Source organism: Brachyhypopomus gauderio, chromosome 14 (genome assembly GCF_052324685.1).
Source record: "Brachyhypopomus gauderio isolate BG-103 chromosome 14, BGAUD_0.2, whole genome shotgun sequence".
NCBI lineage: Eukaryota > Metazoa > Chordata > Actinopteri > Gymnotiformes > Hypopomidae > Brachyhypopomus > Brachyhypopomus gauderio.
The window spans coordinates 20,662,636-20,686,722 of NC_135224.1; the positions used below are offsets into that span (position 1 = coordinate 20,662,636).

General features: G+C 48.1%; 1 protein-coding gene across 1 annotated transcript in view; it reads left to right on the forward strand.

The window, feature by feature from the left end:
* The first annotated feature begins 19,646 nt into the window (after positions 1–19,646).
* epha4b (eph receptor A4b) overlaps positions 19,647–24,087 on the forward strand; it is a 90,292-nt gene continuing 85,851 nt past the window's right edge. The window contains exon 1 of the mRNA XM_076972426.1: positions 19,647–20,001. Within this exon, the coding sequence (XP_076828541.1) occupies positions 19,908–20,001 (94 nt within the window). The 5' untranslated portion in view covers positions 19,647–19,907. The remainder of the gene's footprint in view (positions 20,002–24,087) is intronic.

A 24,087-nucleotide genomic window follows, 5' to 3' on the forward strand; every position in this document is an offset into this window, starting at 1 on the left:
AATGAAAGGCTCTGAGATTTTAAATCAGACGTACTGGTGATGTAACTTCAGTTTAACCGGTGGTGGTTTTATAGGAACAGCAGAAGAACATGGATTATAAAGGTACTATTGGGATTTCATCTTTCTTAACACAGAAGACACCCGCTGTTAGACGATGCCACCTGCTCTTAGCAATAGGAAGCACATTAAATTCCAAGCCTGCATCTTTAGCCCACATATGGTGTCTGTACCCCACACACTGTCTCTGAAGCTCTGGAAATAGTGATAGTGAGATAGTGATGTGGTGGCTCATTGCTAAAGCGCAGAGCTAAATGTTAACCTGCCATGACCAAGTCGAATGTCAGACACAGGAGGCTTTGGTTTTGTCTTTCATTTCTTTGCGGACTCTTCCATCAGCTCCTCACGTTGGCTAGCGAGGCTGGGCCACTAATTCTGTGGCAGATAGAAATTAGATTCTTAATAAAGCTTGTGATTGGAAAGAACGTTGCAGGAAATTACGATCAATACTCAGCCTCATATCCTCATCCGATATCGACCCCCCCCCCCCAACACACACACACACACACACACACACACACAAACATACAGACGAATACACACACTTTTTTTTGATGAAAAACACATTGTATAGTCCAAGAGAGAGGGAAAGCCTTGTGGGTATTGAGGAGAAACAAACAGGCCTGTTCTGTTATCGAGCCTCAAGATTCCCCCGATAAACAAGCGAATGACTTTCATTTAGACCCCGAAGAAAAGGGGCCAAAACATAACAATTCCACTGATTCAGATCCTATCGCTCAGGCCTCAAGATCCTCCACAGACTGATTTCCGATTACGGCCTACGCTAGCTACGGGGCATCCGACGAAAGTGGGTTGGAAACGCGGGGAGCGGGGAGGAAGGGGGAAGAATGCTTCAGAAAGGAGGATGAAGTTATGGGTCGATGTCATATCAGTCACCACAGTTCTATTTCCTCACAGAAATATGTGAATGTTTACTGCCACTGTAAGTCCGGTCGATCTCGCGACGTACAGTGACACGCGCCGCCGTTTTCCCCTCACGAATTTTTCCCTCCTTTTTCCCCTTTTATGGCTGGGCTGAGCTGGGGTAGGCGTCTCATAAATCTGCAGAGGGGAAATAAATGGCGTCAGCCCTGTGCCTGAGCCGACCAGGCGAAAACGACGAGAATAAAACCGGGCTTAATAGGATGGAGCTGGTAATTACCTTCTCTGGCCTACTCGTCCGTGAAATATGATAATATAACACATTAGTAATAAGAAAGACCTGGGCTCCCAATATCCTGGCTGTGAATTCTAGGTGCATGAGCCACAACATATAAAACACACACACACACACACACACACACACACACACACACACACACACACACACACACACACACACACACACACACACACACACGCACACTCTCCACTCTCTCTCTCTCTCTCTCTCTCTCTCTCTCTCTCTCTCTCTCAGACGCACGCACACACACCTACCACTTTATTAGAAACATCTTTTACCTATAGGCTACTTGTGTGTCACTTTACTATAAACCCTTAGTACATCATATATACATTTTAGAAATGTGTAAGTACATACTGTACAATTACATCCTGTTCACCTGTTGACATGCAATTTCGTTAGCTATTCTCTACACCAGTAATCAAGTTTTTGATATTCTAAACAAGGATCGTAAGTGTTATTTATGAGTTGCACTGATCTCAACATAGCAGCTCGGCTGTGGGTGTGGAGCTGGTTGAAGGGGTTTTTTCTGCTGGGGTTTTAACCGACGCATTTATCACTGCTGAGGAGTGAAAGGTACTGTGGTCAACCGAGTGGGCTACGGAGGGTGGGTAGATTAAACTGGGCATGTCAGTAGTTGACTTAGAGACCCTAACTGTGCACTTGTGAGGTTGAGTACATCTGAGGAACTGATGCTTCTTATTGTCAGCTTAGCGAGAGCGCTAAGCTCATGAAATTTACTTGACTAAAATGAAACTCTTAGTTTGAACTCTTGGTTGGAAGAGGTTTCTGTGAACAAATATGCCAATTAGCCAGAATTAAATGAGATTAACTCAAGTCAAAAATCATCAGTGGTTAATAAGGTAGTGGTCAATTCATGGCTAAACATGTTATGTTATGTCTTAATAAAAACCTGTTTTAGCCTGTTTAGATTTATTTATTGTGCTTCTGTATGAACTGGTGTGTGTGTGTGTGTGTGTGTGTGTGTGTGTGTGTGTGTGTGTGTGTGTGTGTGTGTGTGTGTGTGTGTGTGTGTGTGTGTGTGTGTGGGGAAATTCTTTCAAAAAGCCAAAGCCAAATTTCCCAGTTGGACAGATAACTTAAATAGAAGTCAAGGCTGACTGACAGGACACAGGTGGGTGTTGGATTAATGTACATTCCTGACTGACAGGACACAGGTGGGTGTTGGATTAATGTACAGTCCTGACTGACAGGACACAGGTGGGGGTTGGATTAATGTACAGTCCTGACTGACAGGACACAGGTGGGTGTTGGATTAATGTACAGTCCTGACTGACAGGACACAGGTGGGTGTTGGATTAATGTACAGTCCTGACTGACAGGACACAGGTGGGTGTTGGATTAATGTACAGTCCTGACTGACAGGACACAGGTGGGTGTTGGATTAATGTACAGTCCTGACTGACAGGACACAGGTGGGTGTTGGATTAATGTACAGTCCTGACTGACAGGACACAGGTGGGTGTTGGATTAATGTACAGTCCTGACTGACAGGACACAGGTGGGTGTTGGATTACTGTACAGTCCTGACTGACAGGACACAGGTGGGTGTTGGATTAATGTACAGTCCTGACTGACAGGACACAGGTGGGTGTTGGATTAATGTACAGTCCTGACTGACAGGACACAGGTGGGTGTTGGATTAATGTACAGTCCTGACTGACAGGACACAGGTGGGTGTTGGATTAATGTACAGTCCTGACTGACAGGACACAGGTGGGTGTTGGATTAATGTACAGTCCTGACTGGGCTGTCAGACTGGCACCACGTGAACAATTATGTTTTGTACTTTGCTCCAAAACTGCCAAATCACCTTCTGAGATGTTTAATAATTAACCAACATCCAACGAGTTGAATCAGGTGTTTTGTAATCAGCGAAAACCCCACAATGCTCTAGGCTGGAGGACTGCAGTCAGACTTTGTCATTGTTTACGTGTGATTAAGACACGTGTCTTACACTCTCTGGTGGTCAGTAATAGGCTGTTTATGGGTTAGGCATCACTTGATCCTTACAATGCAGTTTCATGACTGGTGTGAAAAGTGATTTCACAGTAGGTAACTGTTGTCAACTAATCATTCAAATTACTGTATATTGGAGTGCCACCTGTTGAGCCTCCCTGATAATAACACTCCTATTTACACGTGGCCCACTGACAGTAACCTAGTACAGTAATTACATATAAAACAATTTGGGTCATAGTTGTATCATTTAAATTTGAAAAAAAACAGCTTTTAAAAATCAGAACCAGGCCTTTTCCTGTAGCAAACAGTAGACAATAAGAGCCAAGAGAATATCAAAATAAGAGAAAGAGAGGAAGAGAGAGAGAGAGAGAGAGAGATGGTGGGGCTGAACCCATACCCTGGTGAATGAATCGATTATGTCTGACACAGGGAGATTACATTCAGTGACCCACCTGCACTGGACAAGGACATAGGAGCAATCAAAGAGCTTCCCCAGCTGAATACTTTGACAACTGAATCATTCTGAGTGTCCCAGAATCCTTTACTTCAGTTATGATGACAAGACGAAAAAACATATATTTCCGCATGTTATATCAATAATGTATTTCAGTCATGTGTTGTAAAGAAAATAGACCCGGGTCACTGGAAACAGTGCTGCATGACTGTAGTGCTACAAGGATAACTGTCCCTGGAAGTAGCTACTTACTCAGGAACTGTAGTTGAAATAATGCTGCTGTTATTGGTGATGAAATGAAACACCTCGTGACTCTTATCATTGAAAATAGGTACACCACTACAGTGACACAAGGATAAAATAGGTACACCCCTACAGTGACACAATGATAAAATAGGTACACCACTACAGTGACACAAGGATATAGGTACACCACTACAGTGACACAAGGATAAAATAGGTACACCACTACAGTGACACAAGGATAAAATAGGTACACCACTACAGTGACACAAGGATATAGGTACACCACTACAGTGACAAAAGGGTATAGGTACACCACTACAGTGACACAAGGAATAAATAGGTACACCACTACAGTGACACAAGGATATAGGTACACCACTACAGTGACACAAGGAATAAATAGGTACACCACTACAGTGACACAAGGAATACATAGGTACACCCCTACAGTGACACAAGGATAAAATAGGTACACCACTACAGTGACACAAGGATATAGGTACACCACTACAGTGACAAAAGGGTATAGGTACACCACTACAGTGACACAAGGAATAAATAGGTACACCACTACAGTGACACAAGGATATAGGTACACCACTACAGTGACACAAGGAATAAATAGGTACACCACTACAGTGACACAAGGAATACATAGGTACACCCCTACAGTGACACAAGGATAAAATAGGTACACCACTACAGTGACACAAGGATATAGGTACACCACTACAGTGACAAAAGGGTATAGGTACACCACTACAGTGACACAAGGAATAAATAGGTACACCACTACAGTGACACAAGGATATAGGTACACCACTACAGTGACACAAGGAATAAATAGGTACACCACTACAGTGACACAAGGAATACATAGGTACACCACTACAGTGACACAAGGATATAGGTACACCACTACAGTGACACAAGGAATAAATAGGTACACCACTACAGTGACACAAGGATAAAATAGGTACACCACTACAGTGACACAAGGATATAGGTTCACCACTACAGTGACACAAGGATATAGGTACACCACTACAGTGACACAAGGATAAAATCAGACCTCCACTAATTCTAAATCAGACCTCCACTACACAATCAGACTAGCTACACAACTACAGAGCTACAAGGAAAACAGAGCTTCCAGGAAGTAGAGACGTGTGAGCACTGATGCTGCAGTTGATGGCACCTGAATAGTTCACTCTTCACAGTTTCCTCATCACAGTTCACTCACTACAGTTCACTCTTCACACTTCACTCTTCACAGTTCACTCATCACAGTTCACTCATCACAGTTCACTCTTCACAGTTCACTCACTACAGTTCACTCTTCACAGTTCACTCATCACAGTTCACTCTTCACAGTTCACTCACTACAGTTCACTCTTCACAGTTCACTCATCACAGTTTACTCTTCACAGTTCACTCACTACAGTTCACTCATCACAGTTCACTCTTCACAGTTCGCTCACTACAGTTCACTCACTACAGTTCACTCTTCACAGTTCACTCTTCACAGTTCACTCACTACAGTTCACTCACTACAGTTCATTCATCATAGTTCACTCACTACAGTTCACTCATCACAGTTCACTCTTCACAGTTCGCTCACTACAGTTCACTCACTACAGTTCACTCACTACAGTTCACTCACTACAGTTCACTCATCACAGTTCACTCACTACAGTTCACTCACTACAGTTCACTCATCACAGTTCACTCACTACAGTTCACTCACTACAGTTCACTCATCACAGTTCACTCACTACAGTTCACTCTTCACTGTTCACTCACTACAGTTCACTCACTACAGTTCACTCACCACAGTTCACTCTTCACAGTTCACTCTTCACAGTTCGCTCACTACAGTTCACTCACTACAGTTCACTCATCACAGTTCACTCACTACAGTTCACTCTTCACAGTTCACTCATCACAGTTCACTCACTGCAGTTCACTCACTACAGTTCATTCATCACAGTTCACTCACTACAGTTCACTCACTACAGTTCACTCACTACAGTTCATTCATCACAGTTCACTCACTACAGTTCACTCACTACAGTTCACTCATCACAGTTCACTCACTACAGTTCACTCTTCACTGTTAATAAAACTTCTTTACGGGGGTCCTGTTTTGTGCATTTCAGGAAACGTCTTCCAAAGCATTGTGCTCTCCTGTCCATCACTGAAATCCTCAGCTGTGGTTTTGTTACAGTAAATGCTGATTATACAGTATAATGTAAGGTTTGCTTACATGCTTGGTAACCAGTGTGTCAAGCACAGGAACACTGCTTTAGTTAAAGATCTTCAGGTTATTAACGAAATAGAAGAGTTATAGAAGAGTTAAAACCAAACTCCCTTATCAGTGCGGGTCCATTACCTTCCTAATGTCACACTAACCGTCATGATGGAAAAACATCAGGCATTCACTCCCAAACAGCGAACAGCTTAGCGAAAACAGCTAACGAAAGCACAACAGAGACAATAGCTCATCCCGCCATAGCTCCAGAAATCTCCGTCACACTGGGTGAAGGTTAAAACAGGCTGGCTGGTTTCATGGCTGAAGGAATGAGGCAGTAAATGCCACCATGTCATGAGGAAAATGACCAACTTGCATCTAAAATGCACTTCCTGTCTGCTCCAAACAGAACTCAGGAACCTGTAGTAGGTCCTTGTGTGGTGAGATGCTTGTGACTTCCTTGTCAAGGCTTCAGTGAAAGCATCAAAACACTGCTAGGCACCAATAGAGATATAGCTTACGATAACGTGTGATTTAGATACATATCTTCAAAGCTGTGCTCACAGGCAGGGATTCCCACCTTTTAAGCCACTTATCAATCTCTCTTTCTTTCAGGTCAGGATTTCTCTCGATGTATTGGCCTCTGGGAAATGAAGTTTTCTCATGTAGGGTTTTGCACATCTTCACCTTCTCTGTTCATCTTGCTCTCCTGTGGTCAATAACAGAGGAATCCCTGGGAGACGGGGTTAAGAATAACCCATAATAATGGATTTTCCACTCTTTTAATCGATACCCTGTCTCGCCCGTTTTGTTAAATGGTGGATTTGCTGAGATAAGGCCCCTGCACCCCTAACAGCGTGACGTGTTTAGCAATTCGCTTTGAACAAATGTAATATGTAAGGTGTGTGATCTTAAGATCTTGGAGCATTTTTGTTAATTTGGCCTAGTGTGGGAAAAAGATCTCTCTCTCTCTCTCTCTCTCTCTCTCTCTCTCTCTCTCTCTCTCTCTCTCTCTCTCTCTCTGTGTGTATTTGTGTGCCCCTGTGTGTGTGTGTGTGTGTGTGTGTGTGTGTGTGTGTGTGTGTGTGTGTGTGTGTGTGTGTGTGTGTGTGTGTGTGTACAGTGTGTGTACAGTGTGTCTATGAGTTATGATGTTGGCTATAGGGTAGTTGATGAATATTTTTTTGAAAATATGTTGACAAATTTAGCATGTAGCTACATGATCACACATCTCCTCAGGATTTCTACTAAGAAGCAAACATAAATCTTTAAAACTAGGGCCAGCCTTTCCAAACATGGCTGCTTTACTAAAAGCACCTTTTTCACTCTGATACAGTCAAAAGACCCAAAAACGTATAGCTCAGTTATGGGAACCACTAACTCACGTAGCCCATCTAGTGACCTGGTGCTGTCACGGTACAGCCCCAGACCCCTCCCCTCTGACCCTCCCCTCTGACTCCTCCCCTCTGACCCTCCCCTCTGACTCCTCCCCTCTGACCCTCCCCTCAGACCCTCCCCTCTGTCCCTCCCCTCTGACTCCTCCCCTCTGACTCCTCCCCTCTGTCCCTCCCCTCTGACTCCTCCCCTCTGACCCTCCCCTCTGTCCCTCCCCCCGGACCCTCCCCTCTGACTCCTCCCCTCTGACCCTCCCCTCTGACTCCTCCCCTCTGACCCTCCCCTCAGACCCTCCCCTCTGTCCCTCCCCTCTGACTCCTCCCCTCTGACCCTCCCCTCAGACCCTCCCCTCTGTCCCTCCCCTCTGACTCCTCCCCTCTGACCCTCCCCTCTGTCCCTCCCCCCGGACCCCTCCCCTCTGACTCCTCCCCTCCTCCTCCCCTCTGTCCCTCCCCTCTGACTCCTCCCCTCTGTCCCTCCCCTCAGACCCTCCCCTCTGACTCCTCCCCTCTGACCCTCCCCTCTGACTCCTCCCCCCGGACCCCTCCCCTCTGACTCCTCCCCTCTGACCCTCCCCTCTGACTCCTCCCCTCTGACTCCTCCCCTCTGTCCCTCCCCTCTGACCCTCCCCTCTGACTCCTCCCCTCTGACCCTCCCCTCTGACTCCTCCCCCCGGACCCCTCCCCTCTGACTCCTCCCCTCTGACCCTCCCCTCTGACTCCTCCCCTCTGACTCCTCCCCTCTGACCCTCCCCTCTGACTCCTCCCCTCTGACCCTCCCCTCTGACTCCTCCCCCCGGACCCTCCCCTCTGACTCCTCCCCTCTGACCCTCCCCTCTGACCCTCCCCTCTGACTCCTCCCCTCTGACCCTCCCCTCTGACCCTCCCCTCTGACTCCTCCCCTCTGACCCTCCCCTCAGACCCTCCCCTCTGACCCTCCCCTCTGACTCCTCCCCTCTGACTCCTCCCCTCTGACCCTCCCCTCTGACCCTCCCCTCTGACTCCTCCCCTCTGACCCTCCCCTCAGACCCTCCCCTCTGTCCCTCCCCTCAGACCCTCCCCTCTGACCCTCCCCTCTGACTCCTCCCCTCTGACCCTCCCCTCTGACCCTCCCCTCTGACTCCTCCCCTCTGACTCCTCCCCTCTGACTCCTCCCCTCTGACCCTCCCCTCTGACTCCTCCCCTCTGACCCTCCCCTCTGACTCCTCCCCTCTGACCCTCCCCTCTGACTCCTCCCCTCTGACCCTCCCCTCTGACTCCTCCCCCCGGACCCCTCCCCTCTGACCCTCCCCTCTGACTCCTCCCCCCGGACCCCTCCCCTCTGACCCTCCCCTCTGACTCCTCCCCCCCGGACCCCTCCCCTCGGACTCCTCCCCTCTGACCCTCCCCTCTGACTCCTCCCCTCTGACCCTCCCCTCAGACCCTCCCCTCTGTCCCTCCCCTCTGACTCCTCCCCTCTGACCCTCCCCTCAGACCCTCCCCTCTGTCCCTCCCCTCTGACTCCTCCCCTCTGACCCTCCCCTCTGTCCCTCCCCCCGGACCCCTCCCCTCTGACTCCTCCCCTCTGACTCCTCCCCTCTGTCCCTCCCCTCTGACTCCTCCCCTCTGTCCCTCCCCTCAGACCCTCCCCTCTGACTCCTCCCCTCTGACCCTCCCCTCTGACTCCTCCCCCCGGACCCCTCCCCTCTGACTCCTCCCCTCTGACCCTCCCCTCTGACTCCTCCCCTCTGACTCCTCCCCTCTGTCCCTCCCCTCTGACCCTCCCCTCTGACTCCTCCCCTCTGACCCTCCCCTCAGACCCTCCCCTCTGTCCCTCCCCTCAGACCCTCCCCTCTGACCCTCCCCTCTGACTCCTCCCCTCTGACCCTCCCCTCTGACCCTCCCCTCTGACTCCTCCCCTCTGACTCCTCCCCTCTGACTCCTCCCCTCTGACTCCTCCCCTCTGACCCTCCCCTCTGACTCCTCCCCTCTGACCCTCCCCTCTGACTCCTCCCCTCTGACCCTCCCCTCTGACTCCTCCCCTCTGACCCTCCCCTCTGACTCCTCCCCCCGGACCCCTCCCCTCTGACCCTCCCCTCTGACTCCTCCCCCCGGACCCCTCCCCTCTGACCCTCCCCTCTGACTCCTCCCCCCCGGACCCCTCCCCTCGGACGTGTGTGGTTCTCTCCATTCCTCCGTCCTGTTGGGTTCTTTTCGGCATGGAGGTGGGCGCCAACCCCAAAACCGCATGTCCCTTCTCCAGACGATGGAGGAGCTTGTGGTGAGGGATGGATACATCACTCCAGAAGGTACTTCCCCCCTGTCTGGCCAGAGAGGACATGGGCTGTGATGTAGCCAGACCCAAATACAAACCAAGATGGACCCTAATTTTGTATGTCGAAAGTCTTTTTTTTTTTGGCTTTTGTTTTCTATGTAATACAATTTATACAGTATGTATTTGTTGCAGAACTGTTCATGCTAAAAATAAACATTCATAATTGTGTTTTATTTTATAGTGTTTATGTACTGAATATGCTAAATAACCACTGTATTTGTGAAGATATATGTATACGTGAGCGCTACGATAGACTTTTATAGCAGACTACACCCTGAACACTCAACAAAACAGTTTTCCATTTGTCACATTAGCGTGTAGTTGTCATATAGGAAAGGCCTATTCATCTGCTATTTGTGTATAGAGTTTGAACGCAACAATACAATTTTGTCAAGAGCTAAAAGAGTTTTTTGCTCTTTCCAAAGGTGTGAGATGCTATGCGTGTTGTGCGTGTGTGTTTGGTTTCTGCTTTGACAAAAGAAGACACAGTTTCAGGAATTGGCTCTTAGTGACTGTAGAAGACTGTAACTGAGCGTGCTCCGTGGTGGGAGGTTTGACATGCACGAGTGGTTAGCCAAGCTGCTGTCAGGAGTGTTGCAGTGTGGTTTTCAGTCATGGACAGTAGCGAGCAACCATGCCAGCTCCGAAACACTGCAGTGCCATCGTTAACTGACCTCCAGACAGGCTGTGTGTGTGTGTGTGTGTGTGTGTGTGTGTGTGTGTGTGTGTGTGTGTGTGTGTGTGTGTGTGTGTGTGCGTGTGTGTGAAAGTAGCATATCGGTATTAGTCATCATTCCTTTCATTCGAGCAGACATGTCCTGATGAGGACAGGGATATTTACCGCCATGGTGAACAGGAACCTCACCACAAATGAGGCTTTTTGGGAAGCAGAGCTGTCTGTCATGTTCCATCTGACAGGAGGGTGAACACAGAGCTTGGGCCAATTACCTTTCAGCACTGGGCCATAGAGATCAGACTGCCCCTAGACTCCGCCCCCCCCCCCCCCCCCACCCCCGTCGTCCAATCACGTCCAGCGTACGAAAACCGCATTCGACGGAGCTGGTCTCCGCACTCGGAGATGAAAGCGCGGCGGACCGGTCAGCCCGTCTCCAAGGAGACGCAGAAAGGTCATCGTCCGTCGCAGGACGGAAAACTCAGCCGTGGTTCTGCCGCGGTTCTTCCGTGTTCCACGACGGTGCCTCTCGCGAGCCGGCGCTCGGCCCACTGATCTGTAAAGCTGTCTTTTCCTCCACCTTAATCCTCATCCCATTTTCTTTATCTCTGCTCTTTTCTTTGTTTTCTTTATCGAGATATCTGAGCGGACGGCCACACAGGACCAGGAAGCTCTGTCAGATAAGCTGAGGCACCTCCTCTTGTTTCTCTTCTGTCTCCTCTCAGCCATCCCACATTCTGTCCAGGAACCTGCAGCTTAGGGACTGACGTTAATGACTTCTCAACAGCTGGTTTAGCTAGTTGAGCTAGCTTTCATTACTCCTCATTATTCATGACTGTTCATTTATTTTTAAATATTACTAAGAATCCTCATTCCTGAATCCTGAATCCTGAAGCTTTTATCCCTCTTAGAATAGATTCTGTATCAGTGCTGATTATTGTTACACATCATACTGATCACTTATTTGGTGTGAAAACCTTTGTTGAAGTTTCCTGTTACACCTAAATATAGGGAGTGTGTTTGGGCAGCAGGAACGATTCTCTTTATCTCACAAACGGCACTGGCGCAAAATCAGAATAAATGTTACACAGAAACCTTCAACCAGCAAAGTGCTCCATCCTAGTCTCAAGTTATGGTCCCGAAACCCCATAATCCAAACACACACACAGCCAATGAGTGGGCTAGGTTGTTCTCTATAGCTTCTCCTGGTTTCACGGGTCATGGATCCTAAAGGACGCAGGTGACCTGGAAGTGATCAGTTTAGACGCCAGATTCTCCTGCTTCATTGGTTTGTCGCTGGGTCACTGTTCATGCTGTGTGAACTCTTCCATATTCAATCAGAATTGATTGTTGCTGGGGAGATGGTCAACAGCTGGTGTGGGTTCTTCTGTCTTAACTGGAGAAGGTCGTCAGACCACACGGTGACCCTTCACCCCACGTGCCCTCCTCTTCTTTAAACGAAAACCTTGTTTTTGTTCATGTAAGTCTAAGACATTGATATTTGACAATGTAGACCAAAATGATTGAAAAACCATTTATAAAGTTGCATGTAATAGTATTATGTTATTTGTACTCTCTCTCTCTTTCTCTTTCTCTCTCTCTCTCTCTCTCTCTCTCTCTCATGCCTCTGCAAGGTTAAACGGGGTCAGAATCAAAGGGCTTTGCTCTGAAAGAGAGGGCCCCTCTGTTGGGCCGGATTAAGCCGAGGCCCCTGGCCTGCTCATGACAAGCCCTGGGCTGTGTTTGGAAACACTTGCTCTAACTGTGTCCTGCAGTCAAAACAGGGGGCCTATGGGGGACCCCTGGTGGCCCCCAGCCTTGCAGTCTCTTAGGGCTGGGTCAGGAGTTCAGGGAGGACTGGTTAACCTATTGACCGTCGCAGGTCTTTAGCCGGAACCATGCACAAACGTTCCCTTTATCATGGGCCGGGCATCATGGTTTCAGCTAGGTCCTTTCATTTTCAGCTTGGTCTCTGAGGGTGTCGTACCTCAGAGGACGTTGTGTATCTAATGCACAACTCATAACAAGGTCTGTTCCCAGTCTGGGTTAGTAACTCTCCATCTCTTGACCAGAACACACAACAGCCTTAATAAAATATTGCTGGCTTCTCCTCTCCTCCCACTCCTCCCTTATCCTTTCATCTCCTCTCCTCCCCTCTGCTTTACCTCTCCTCAAACATCTCTCCTCTCCTCCCCTCTCCTCCCCCTCTCATCTATCCTCTCTCGTCTCTTCTCTCCTCCTCTCCTCTCCTCTTCACTGCTGGTGTGACAGTATGTCTGCACTGTCTGCTGAACACCGAGGCCCTTAGGATATGCAGTGTTTTCTCAGCAAAACACACAACACCAGAGAATCCTGGGACGGGTCCCCATCAGTTCCACTGCCACAGGTAACGCAATAAACACAGAGAAAGAGGACTGTGTTTCTAAATCAGAGACAGAATAGGACACACACACATACGCACACACTGCACACACACCATCAAGGAGGTGATCTCCTGCATTAGACCTGACTCTGATCTTATTAAGGTCTCATAATGTGAGTTGGATTCACTCTCTCACAATGTGCCTTAATGGTTTTCACATCTCTGGTTCTCTGTCATTGCTAACCTCATTACTGAAGTTTAAACTCTTTACGTGCCAAACCCTATCACCAGACTGAAATATCTAGTTATACACCCAAACAAAAGCAAACGTTATGTATTGTAAACAGAAACTGAACATCAACAGTCCTGGCAGGTTCTTCATCACAACGGGCTGATGAACCTGAACGTTTGGTTGTACTAACACGCAGGTCAGAGCTGAGCTACAGTTCACCTTGTTCACGTTGTGTCTGGCACATTGTTCAATGGAAAACACTGCTGTGTTTAAATGTTGAGCTCACTTCATTCAAATGTCTTTCCGATCAGTAGGAATCGTAAACATAGCACTGGACTCATGGGTTGGACCAGATTTCACTTTCGGTCTTTGGTGACCGGTGTGAGCTGGTATCTGCCCTGATCTAGGCAGCGAGAGTGTCTCCATAATGTCATTTAAAGGTGTCTGCGTGCTGATAGATCCTAATGCACATTTGGGGGGTTGGGGGTGATTCCAGACGTCTGGCTGTGGCTTCGTCCGTAGGGAGGCAGGTGGCGGGGGGGGATAAATGCGTTACTCTCTGCATTCATCACGGCCTTGGAAGTAAGTGTCGGTAGCCATTACGCGAGGCCGTCTTTATCTCTCTCCGTCTGGACGTAATGCGCGGGGCTAATTTGCTTAGCGCACGCGGCGTGTCCATTAGGGACGGGTTGGATAGGAAAACCGCGACAAATCACGCACGAGCTCCTTCCGCCTTTCTGTCAGAGGACTGCTGAGACTGAATGGACAGAGAGAGAGAGAGAGAGAGAGAGAGAGAGAGAGAGAGAGAGAGAGGGAGGTCAGTAGGTTCCCTGTCCTGCTCGTGTTCACGTCTGGTCTGAATAATAGGTGTAAATGCGTCCTGATGGGAGGCAGGTCGGTGTACTCCATCATTAGTGCATTACTGCTAGTGGACATACGTCTCCGTCTATCACCACACAGACACCGTAATGACCGTCAGGGGAAAGTGGGGGTGGCTCGTGTTCTTTGTGGCGTCTCCAACATGGATGCCCAAATAAACATGCAGTCATTTCTGACAGAGGTCTCGTGCGTTCTGAAGGGCCCGTCATTTCTCTCTCTCTCACCAATGTAATTTTGAAAGAACTCTAACTGCAGGAGATAAAGTGCAAACCCTCGTTTTACCCGATTAGCGTCTTGCTAACAGCGAAAGTCAAGCAGGTTAGCCACAGCGTCAGATGTTTGGCCTGGTTAATGTTTCACTCACTTTCTTCAACCTGCTAACAGTTTAACAGCAGTGTGATACAGTGATGACACAGCCTGTCTGCATTTATTTCCTTCCACATGAACCATTGCAGAAACATACATTATTGATTGAAATGGACCATACCTAATGTAATATATCAGACAGAATGTAATATATATAATAGATTGGATATTATGCAGTATATTATACATATACAAGTCAATTTTCTGGTGTGGGGGGTCTCTCGGGGGTCTCTGCGACTGTATAAGGGTGTCTGGGGCCCAGCCTGGCCCCTGCTTGGGGGTGTCCCTGTTAAAGAGGGACTCAAGATAGCAGCTTTGACGCGTAGCGTTGGGGTGACAGCTTAGACAGAGGCCACTAACCATGCAGGAAATTACAGCTGTTTCCTGTAGTCGACCCGGATTTCAAGCCATTTGTCTTAGATCTAGTCAAATAAGCAACCCGGACACAAATATCCTGTTTGGTACGGTTTATCACAGAGGGGTCGGGATGAAGGCGCTGGTGGCGGAGGCACTAAAAGCGTAATTGCACCTGCCGAGAACAACCCCCCCCCCCCCCCCAACCCCCCCGAGGTGGAGATTCTCTTCCAACTGTCATTAGTTTCCTGGCCCAGCGATTTTCTAAGAAAGCAAAAAATGAGGCGGGATTAAAAAGAGCTGGCCTCGAGAAACGTGAGGTGACGGCACATCCGCTCCGAGACTCGTCTGAGACGCATGCGAGAGATGGTGAAGAGATTGAGACGAATTATAGCGATTCTCTTTGAAGCTCATCAGTGTCATGGACCACACCAAACCTGCCCGTGGAGGTAATTGAGATAAGAGAGGGAGGAGGAGGAGGATCAGGGAGGAAGAGTTGGGGCCTATTTAGATGTCTCTCTGCCTGGTGGATAGGGCTGAATGTTTGAAAGCAAGCTAGTGAACTGTGTGTAGAAGGTGTCTACATGAAAGCAGGAGAAAGAGAGAAACAGGGTGAGAGAGAGAGAAAGAGAGAGGGAGAGAGGGAGATGGAGAGAGTGAGTGAGAGAGAGACAGAGAGAGAGTGAGAGAGAGAGACAGGGAGAGACAGAGGGAGAGACAGGGAGAGAGATAAGACATCACCAAGAGAGGAGAGAGGGTTAAAGAGAGAAAGAGAAAGTGTGGGAGGATGAGTTAAAAAGAAAGAAAGACATCTAGATTGTGTTATGGGGTTCTTCCCCACTACCTCTCCAGTGTACTCCCAGTCACACTCTGAGTCACACTGTACCCAGGGTGATGGACATCTTGCATCACTTGCTGACCTGGCACTCTCCAAAGCAGAGAGAATTCTGTTTGCCCCATGGCACACCCCTCAAAAAACATGGCACATCCCCCCCAACACCCATCTCAAACCCCAAGCTGTCCTCTTCTGGTCACGCCCTCCCTCCTGACCCCGCCCCTTTCAAGCTCTAAAGGCACTCTTCCACCTCTTTGATATACAGAGGGTCCCCCATGCAACAGCCCCTCCCCCTCCACGGAGATGCCCGCCACCAAACATTTGGCCCGCCACAACGGAGACACAATCACACGAATGAGCGACTCCAAAAGGCCAGAAGGAGGTTTGAACGGGCAGACGAGCTAAGCATGGCCCTGTTTAAGACTCTGGCAGGATGACAGCCTGACCATCACAGACGGGGGGACTCGGCGACGCTGCTTGAATCCTCCCCGGGGCAGGAGTTTCTCAGCCACAGTACACGTGGAGAGGGTTAGAGAGAGCAGCAAAGCCACGCTTTGACTTTTCTCGGTAGGCTGATTCACTGTTGTGTCCTGAAAAAAAACAAACAAACAAGAACGCGGTCGTGGTCTATCGAATTCGGGTGCACACGTTTGCTACGGCGGCTCTGAAAACAGAAGGCCCACAGCACTGGGGTTGTGCACCCTGACATGGGGGTGTGAACCTGCTCTGAGAGTGCAGGCCAATCTGCAGGATCTGGAGCGCTGTGTGAAGTGAGGGCATAGGGTGATCTTTCAGGTTGAGGGTGAAGAACGCTGGATAATCAAGCATCAGTCCTCTCCTGAAACCCTGGGAATCAAAGGAGAGTGGGAGATCTGATTCAGCCCTCCCTCCCCCCTTCCCAGTTTTGATGGTCACATGCTACCAGTATATGTGTACCAGTATATGTACACACACATATGCTACATGTGTATGTGTTTATATAGCTGCTCTGTTTACACAGGAACTTGTGTGGAACACAAGAAACATCTGAGGATCACAAAAACTTCACATGGATAAAACAGTAGTTTAACCTACAGATGAATAAGATTTATGAGAAATCACACGTAGTTGTCAGTGTGTGTGTGTGTGTGTGTGTGTGTGTGGTGTGTGTGTGTCTGTGTGTGTGTGTGTGTGTGTGTGGTGTGTGTGTGTCTGTGTGTGTCTGTGTGTGTGTGTGTGTGTGTGGTGTGTGTGTGTGTGTGTGGTGTGTGTGTGTGTGTGTGTGTGTGTGTGTGTGTGTGTGTGTGTGTGTGTGTCTGTGTGAGTGTGTGTGTGTATGTGTGTAATGGTATTATCTTAAAGTGCGCACATATCACCCACATGGGTCATATGTTCAGGTCAAACAGATGATCCAAATTTACCATCAACCGCCACAAAACGTCAGCGTCCGTGCTGACTGTAGTTTCTTTTCCGAGGTTATACTATGTGTTGCACTCACCCCCTCACACTCACGCGCCACACTGAACCCTTGTGTTGGGTGTGAAATCTGCACACATCTTTTGTGTTGTCAAAAACAACATCATCCAGTGTTGTTACTCACCTCATAGATAACTTAGTATGTATTTAAATCCATGTAAAGACCATTTTCAATGTTATTTTGTTGGTTCTATTCACTTTTCACCTCACAATATAACACTCGTTTTCAATAAACAAAACTTTTGTGAATTTATAGTGAATTTCCTATAGTGAAGAAAACGGGTCTAATATCTAGTAAAGTCAGATTTATTTATATCACACATTTTACAACACATGTTGTCACAAAGCAGCTTTACAAGCACAAGAAGAAACTGTCTAGGTGGGGTTTAGGAAGAAACCTCGAGTAGACCAAGACTCTGATCTATCTGAGGCTAATAGACTAATATCAGAACACACTGACCAATAACTGCTTGAGTTTTTACTCTTAATTTAATATTATCTATAGTGACATCTGTGCTGTTACACATCATTTTTTCATATATAATTATATTGTTATAATCCAGGATCATGTCTGTTTGTCTTCTCTTCATTTCTGAGCATGACATTTTTGGGGATTTTTGGGCAGCATGACATAATTGTGTTTCTCTCTAAGAATGAGAACCTGAAGGAGAGAGGTGTCCTGTTTTGTTCCAAGACATCAAAGAGAAGCTCAGGCTTGATGTTCCTGACTGGTCCCACCATGGTCAGCTTGTTCTTCTGTAGTTCTTGGTTGAGGTCAAGAAATGATCACATTATATTGTGCCTCTGAAGACCATTTTGTCCTGTCTAGGATCACTCACTCACTCACTAACTCACTCACCCACTCACTCACTCACTTACCCACTCACCCACTCACTCACTCACCCACCCACTCACCCACTCACTCACTCACTCACTCACCCACTCACTCACTCACTCACCCACTCACTCACTCACCCACTCACCCACTCACTCACTCACCCACTCACTCACCCACTCATTCACTCACTCACTCACTCACTCACTCACCCACTCACTCACCCACTCACCCACACACTCACTCACTCACTCACTCACACTCACTCACTCACTCACTCACTTACCCACTCACTCATTCACCCACTCACTCATTCACCCACTCACTTACCCACTCACTCATTCACCCACTCACTCACCCACACACTCACTCACTCACTCACTCACCCACTCACTCACTCACCCACTCACTCACCCACTCATTCACTCACTCACTCACTCACTCACTCACTCACTCACTCACCCACTCATTCACTCACTCACTCACTCACTCACTTACTCACTCACCCACTCACTCACCCACTCATTCACTCACTCACTCACTCACTCACTCACTCACCCACTCACTCATTCACTTACCCACTCACTCACTCACTCACTCACCCACTCACCCACACACTCACACTCACTCACTCACTCACTCACTCACCCACTCATTCACTCACTCACTTACCCACTCACCCACTCACTCATTCACCCACTCACTCATTCACCCACTCACTCACCCACACACTCACTCACCCACTCACTCACTCACTCACTTACCCACTCACTCACTCACCCACTCACTCACCCACACACTCACTCACCCACTCACTCATCCACTCACCCACTCACTCACCCACACACTCACTCACTCACTCACTCACTCACTCACTCACTCACTCATATTTGACCCCTAGCTCCACAAATGTCACTTTTTAAATTTCAGTCATTTAGAATGGACTAAAATTAATTACAAATTATATATAATATAAATTATATATTTATTTTGTTAAAATAGCCGTTTCTGATGATATCATGAAATCTTGTTCCAATATATAAAAACAGCAAACGGTACTATTTACACACCTGAAACTTTAAAACGGGTCAAATCTGACCCGAACACAATATTAACGCCCGCGAGGCAGAGGAGGCGGCGACAGGGCGCGCGCGTCATGCCCTCGCAGAGCGGGGTGGTGTTGTCTCTGTATGACTAACACGCTCGCTAAAGCATCCTTCTGTCCCGCGTCCACTCTGTGGGGACATTAGGTCACGAGTGTGCGGCCTGCATGCGCTGTAAACCGCCGTCTTAATTGGACACTTAGCAAATCCCAGGGTGAGGGACTGCAGCTTTCTTAAATGTGCGGTAAATAGATCCGAACAAACTAGTCTGAAGGAGATAAACACGTTGCATATAAAACAGAAGTAAATACACCCAGGACGAATGGGGGGTTACTTTCTTCTTGTTATTGTGCAAAATGGAGGGTGGCCCAGTACCGGTCGTAAATAAACGACGCTGAGCACTTTTAAAAATCATGATATGGTATAGCTGGTGTTTTTATCTGAGTACAGGAATTAAAGGAGATACGTGGAAAACTGCCCAGACTACATATGAATATAAATATAGAAACATGCATGTTTTTATAAATTTCTCAGTTATTTGTTGACTCTTCGTTTTGTTGTTGTTAAACATTGACTATACGGTCCAAGGTCCAATTCAAAGGTCTTTAACCTTCGTACAAGCCAAGAACGACCCGGTCCGTCCGCGAGCTTCATAAAGGTGAATGTAGGTTACGCGTGAGGTCCACGCGCGAGCCGACATCTGTACCGAGCGTGCTGCTTTAAAAAAGCGCCAATGCGCGCGCCTGTACGCCGCCGGGTCCCCTTCTTTCCTCCGTTTCCCTGGCAGCGCGCGCGCGGATGATTGACAGCCCGGACTGGGCACGGACCCTCCCTCCCCGCCGCCTCGCGCTCCGCACTTCGCGCTCGTGAGGAGGCGCAGTAACTTTGAGCGGAGAGGGAGATGCGGCGGGCGCTACGGGCAGCCTGAGAAATGGCACTCGTTTGGATTTACCCATCGCTTCTGTTCTTTCTCTTCCCGAGCCTCAAACCGGGCCGGGCTTTACGGAATTACCCCGAGAATGAAGGTGAGTGTTCGGCGTTTAACGGCTTCGGAACTGGGTTCGTTTATTTGGGAGGGTTTTGGGGTGCGGGACTCCAGGTTTCGGTCCAAATGAAACGTGGGGCAAAGACGGAAGAGGAGACGCAGGGACGGTACCGCGATCTCCTCTGGTTATACTTGGGTATTAAACACAGGCTGCGCTGATCACCTCTGGTTCCGATTCTGTGCGTCGAGTTCTGGGAACTGAGTTATCCACGTCTCCCCCACAAGTGCATTTGTTGCGGAATTTCTTTAACGTTTGCAGTGATTGAACGTAACGCAAACGGTGAGGCTGGTAAAATAATGTTTAGGGGACAGTAAACGTGTTGTGAAACATGACCAGACCGCTGTGACTCCAGCTCTGCGCTCTCCTGGCGCATAACGTACATTTCGCTTTTGGGAATTTCTTGAGTTTCTGGCATTGCGCGTTTGCGCAATTCTTCATGTGCCTGCGGGCAAATCCTCAAGTTCGGGACATGTTGGTGTTCCTCCGTAGCCGATACACTTCTCCTCGTCTGCTTTCCAAGAGGGCGAATCAGCACTCGCATAGAAACGGATTTATTTGTTTATATTGCCTTCAGAACCTAAATTTATATTCCTAGAACTAAAAACTAAAAAGATCCAAAACAATCTAAAATAAACAATACTTTCTTCTAAACAGGGCAAACATATATACTTGTGTTTTAAAGCGCTGCCTTCTAATAAAGATTTGTAGCACTGTGTATGAATCTTTGAGATTCTTTAAAAAAATAATTCTAAGGGTAAATATAACGAGTTTAATGTAAGCAAACATTCAGATGGCAGGAATGAAGTGTGATGAATTGTGCGCGTGGTAAGTGTGTTTGCGTGAGACACGGTCGTACCTAACGAGGAGTGAATATGCATCTGTGTGCAGCACACAAAACAACGCAGCCCTTGTTTTGGGGATGGCAAATATCATGGCCTCTCAACCAAAAGGCAGGACGGCCCGCAGGAACGTAGAACCCCTGTGTCTGTCCAACACCTACAGTGCACAGAGTCCAGTGATGATGTGTGGACGTGTTTCACCATCCTGCAATCTTGGCCTCATATATTAGTATATATTATATATTATTCATGTATGAAGGGCAAATCACCCTGCCTTGGTGAAAAAGGGTGATTGGCTCTGGGCTTGGGGACACGGAGAACAGCCCAGAGAACAGCCCAGTGAACAGCACACGGGACATGCTTAAGGAAGAGTACAGGACAAGCTCAGACCAGAGCCCATGGAGCCATGCAGGAACCCAGCCCCGAGCCTGCAATAAGGACGCCATCTTTCTTTCTCTCCTCGCTCCACCTCTCCGTCCTCCATACGTCCTCCATACACTCAGCCGTCACCCCCCGACACGGGCCTGATTAGAGAACCGCAGTGGCCCGTGGAAGGAGAGGCGAGGTTCTGGCACGTCACGGCGTGTTTCGTGGCTCGCTCGAGTAACCCAGGCCCCCTGGATCGAGACACCCAGGCCCCCTGGACTCCGATCTGCGTCGTGTGGCTGTAAATAAACGTGTTCTGGAGCCGGACTGCTGGGTTGTGACTGGAAGACCTCCTCGCGGTTGATGTGTTAAGCCACCCGGAAGCCCGGAGCATCAGTCACACCAACTCAGGGTTTATGTCCTCTCATTAATGGAGTTAAACTGGATCATATGTGTGAAGTGTTAGTGCTGCATTTACTTTAAAGGTCCCAGTGTAACATTGCTGACCATTTGCAGTGGGTTTTCTGAACGAATCATCTGATTACCCAAACGTAGCTGAGAAAAGCTTGAATAATAATATTATTCTAAGGAAACGGTTCCCCTCGTACTCTTCAAAGGCCGCATGTGTCAGTTTGGGTTTTTTGGAGGTTGGGCTCCAGGATTTTCAGTTGTTTTTATAATTTCTTCATTTCTAGAACAAATTGAATATTCTCATTTCAATAGACTTTTCTTTTATTGAATGAATTTGAGCAATAAATAGCTTTTTAAACTATAGCCTGGAAGAAGAACCTCATAAATATTAATATGGATCAAATCCTGCCTTGAAAACCCTAAAAACAAATAATTAATTATAGGAAGGGGTTCACCTTTAATGCAGTTACTTTTCTGAACAGCAGAGGGCGGCATCGAACACCATCTTCCGTTTGCTTAAGCTTTGTAACCAGAACGCTCCGATAAAAAACGTTTACATAAATCATATTTTCCTTAAATTGGACTTTATGACTATTTTATTTATTTATTATCTGAAGAATGTAAAAAGACTTGTAGGTATTTCTTCACCTAGTACCTCTGTAAAAATGATCTTACTAGGCCAGTAGGAAAATACCAACTAATATTCCCACTCTGATCTGTTTCGTGTTCGCTGGAGAAAACGGCCCTAAATATATTATGCCACTCTTCATCTGCCCCGTGCAGCGTGGCACTAGTGGGTTCATACCTCCCCTGTTAAAGCAGATTAGATCCAGGTCGATCCCGGTTGGTGAGCTTAATTCAGTTTCAAGTCTTGTGACAAGTGACGTCAAGGTCAAAGCCCCACATTTAACACGCGGCTGGAAACCAGTGAGGAGAGGAAGAGCCACTCTGTGCCATTCAGAAGTCCTTCATCCGGTTCTGCTCCTCAGCCGCCTGTCTGGTGTGGATCTGCTGAGCTTCTCTAGCTCATCTTCTGACACAGGGCCTTTCTTGTGCAGTCCGGGGGTTTGAATGGCGACATGCACCACCCCTCCTCCATCAGTCTATCATTATACCTCCACCTTCACCCCAGCACCACCCATCCCCCATCACTCCATCATTACCCCTCCACCACCACCCCACCTCCACCCATCACTCCATCATTACCCCTCCACCCCTCCTCCATCACCGCACCACCACCTCGTATCCTTTCCTGATAGGTGGAGGCCCAACGTTTTTATTTGCAGGGAAATCTTAAGCCACAATCGCAGACAGACGCGTGATTGGTGGAGCGATCACTCAAGGGGATGTAATTAACCGGGTTTTGCCTTTGACCTTGAATGGGATAGGACATTGATTGGGTCACTCTCAGCACTGGGCCTCACCTCTATTACTGGGATTACTGCTGGGCATGCACTGGGAATTGTGGTTCATTGAGCAATGTGTAATTATAAAGGAGACCTCAGAGGGGTTATTAATACTCCCGATATGCCATTATTACCTTACACATGTCTGGGTTGTGGGGTAGATCAGAGGTCACATGCTTTATCCAGGCATGAGTCATTGATGGCAACAGTTACATGTAATGTAAAAGTTAAATTATAAATGCAGGTACCAGCTGGGGGGGGGGGAGGACAGGTATTGAGCTTATTGAGCGCTCGTGGACCAAACAACCCCGGCCAGAGCAGTTATTCTCCTTGGACGCAGTGGTGTGAGGAGACGGCCGGAGACGAAGGCTTGTGAGAGACGTACCACTTTAAGTGCACTACAGTCGTTTGTTTGGGTCGTGTCCTTTACTCGTGTAAAGCAACACTTCCTTTGACACGCAGGGTTAGCATCCCGCTTTCACTGGCCTGCCCTCTGTAGCGCGACAACAAACGCTTCGTTGGCCAAAGGCCTCGTCTTTTCTCGCTAACGAGCAGCTCGCTTTTTCTCACCCCTCTTTGCCCCTCTCTACCCTCTCACTTTCTCTCCCTCTCTCTACCCCTCTCTCTCTCTCTCTCTCTCTGTCTTTTTTACAAATGAGTGCCTCTCACACACTTCTGTTCTTGGCTTGTGCGCTAACGCTCTGTTGTCGGCCCAGTGGCGGGAAGCTCGTTAGCAAGCTAGTCGACACAATAGTGGGCTAAAGATCCAGGCTCTGACCGCCACATGCCTCAAACTGCACACCCCGCAACCCCACACCCTGCACTCCACGCCCCACACACACTGCACTCCACACCCCGCAACCCCACACACCCTGCGCTCCACACACCCTGCGCTGTGCTAGGCCTCCAGGTCTGACCTTTTGTCTTAATTGAATTCATCTGTTAACATGTTAGCATACTCGTTGTTCCGCTGCCCCAGCTGCTCTCCCTACCGCTGATATCACAAGTAACCCCCCCCCCCCCCCCCCCGAGTTACCTCACAT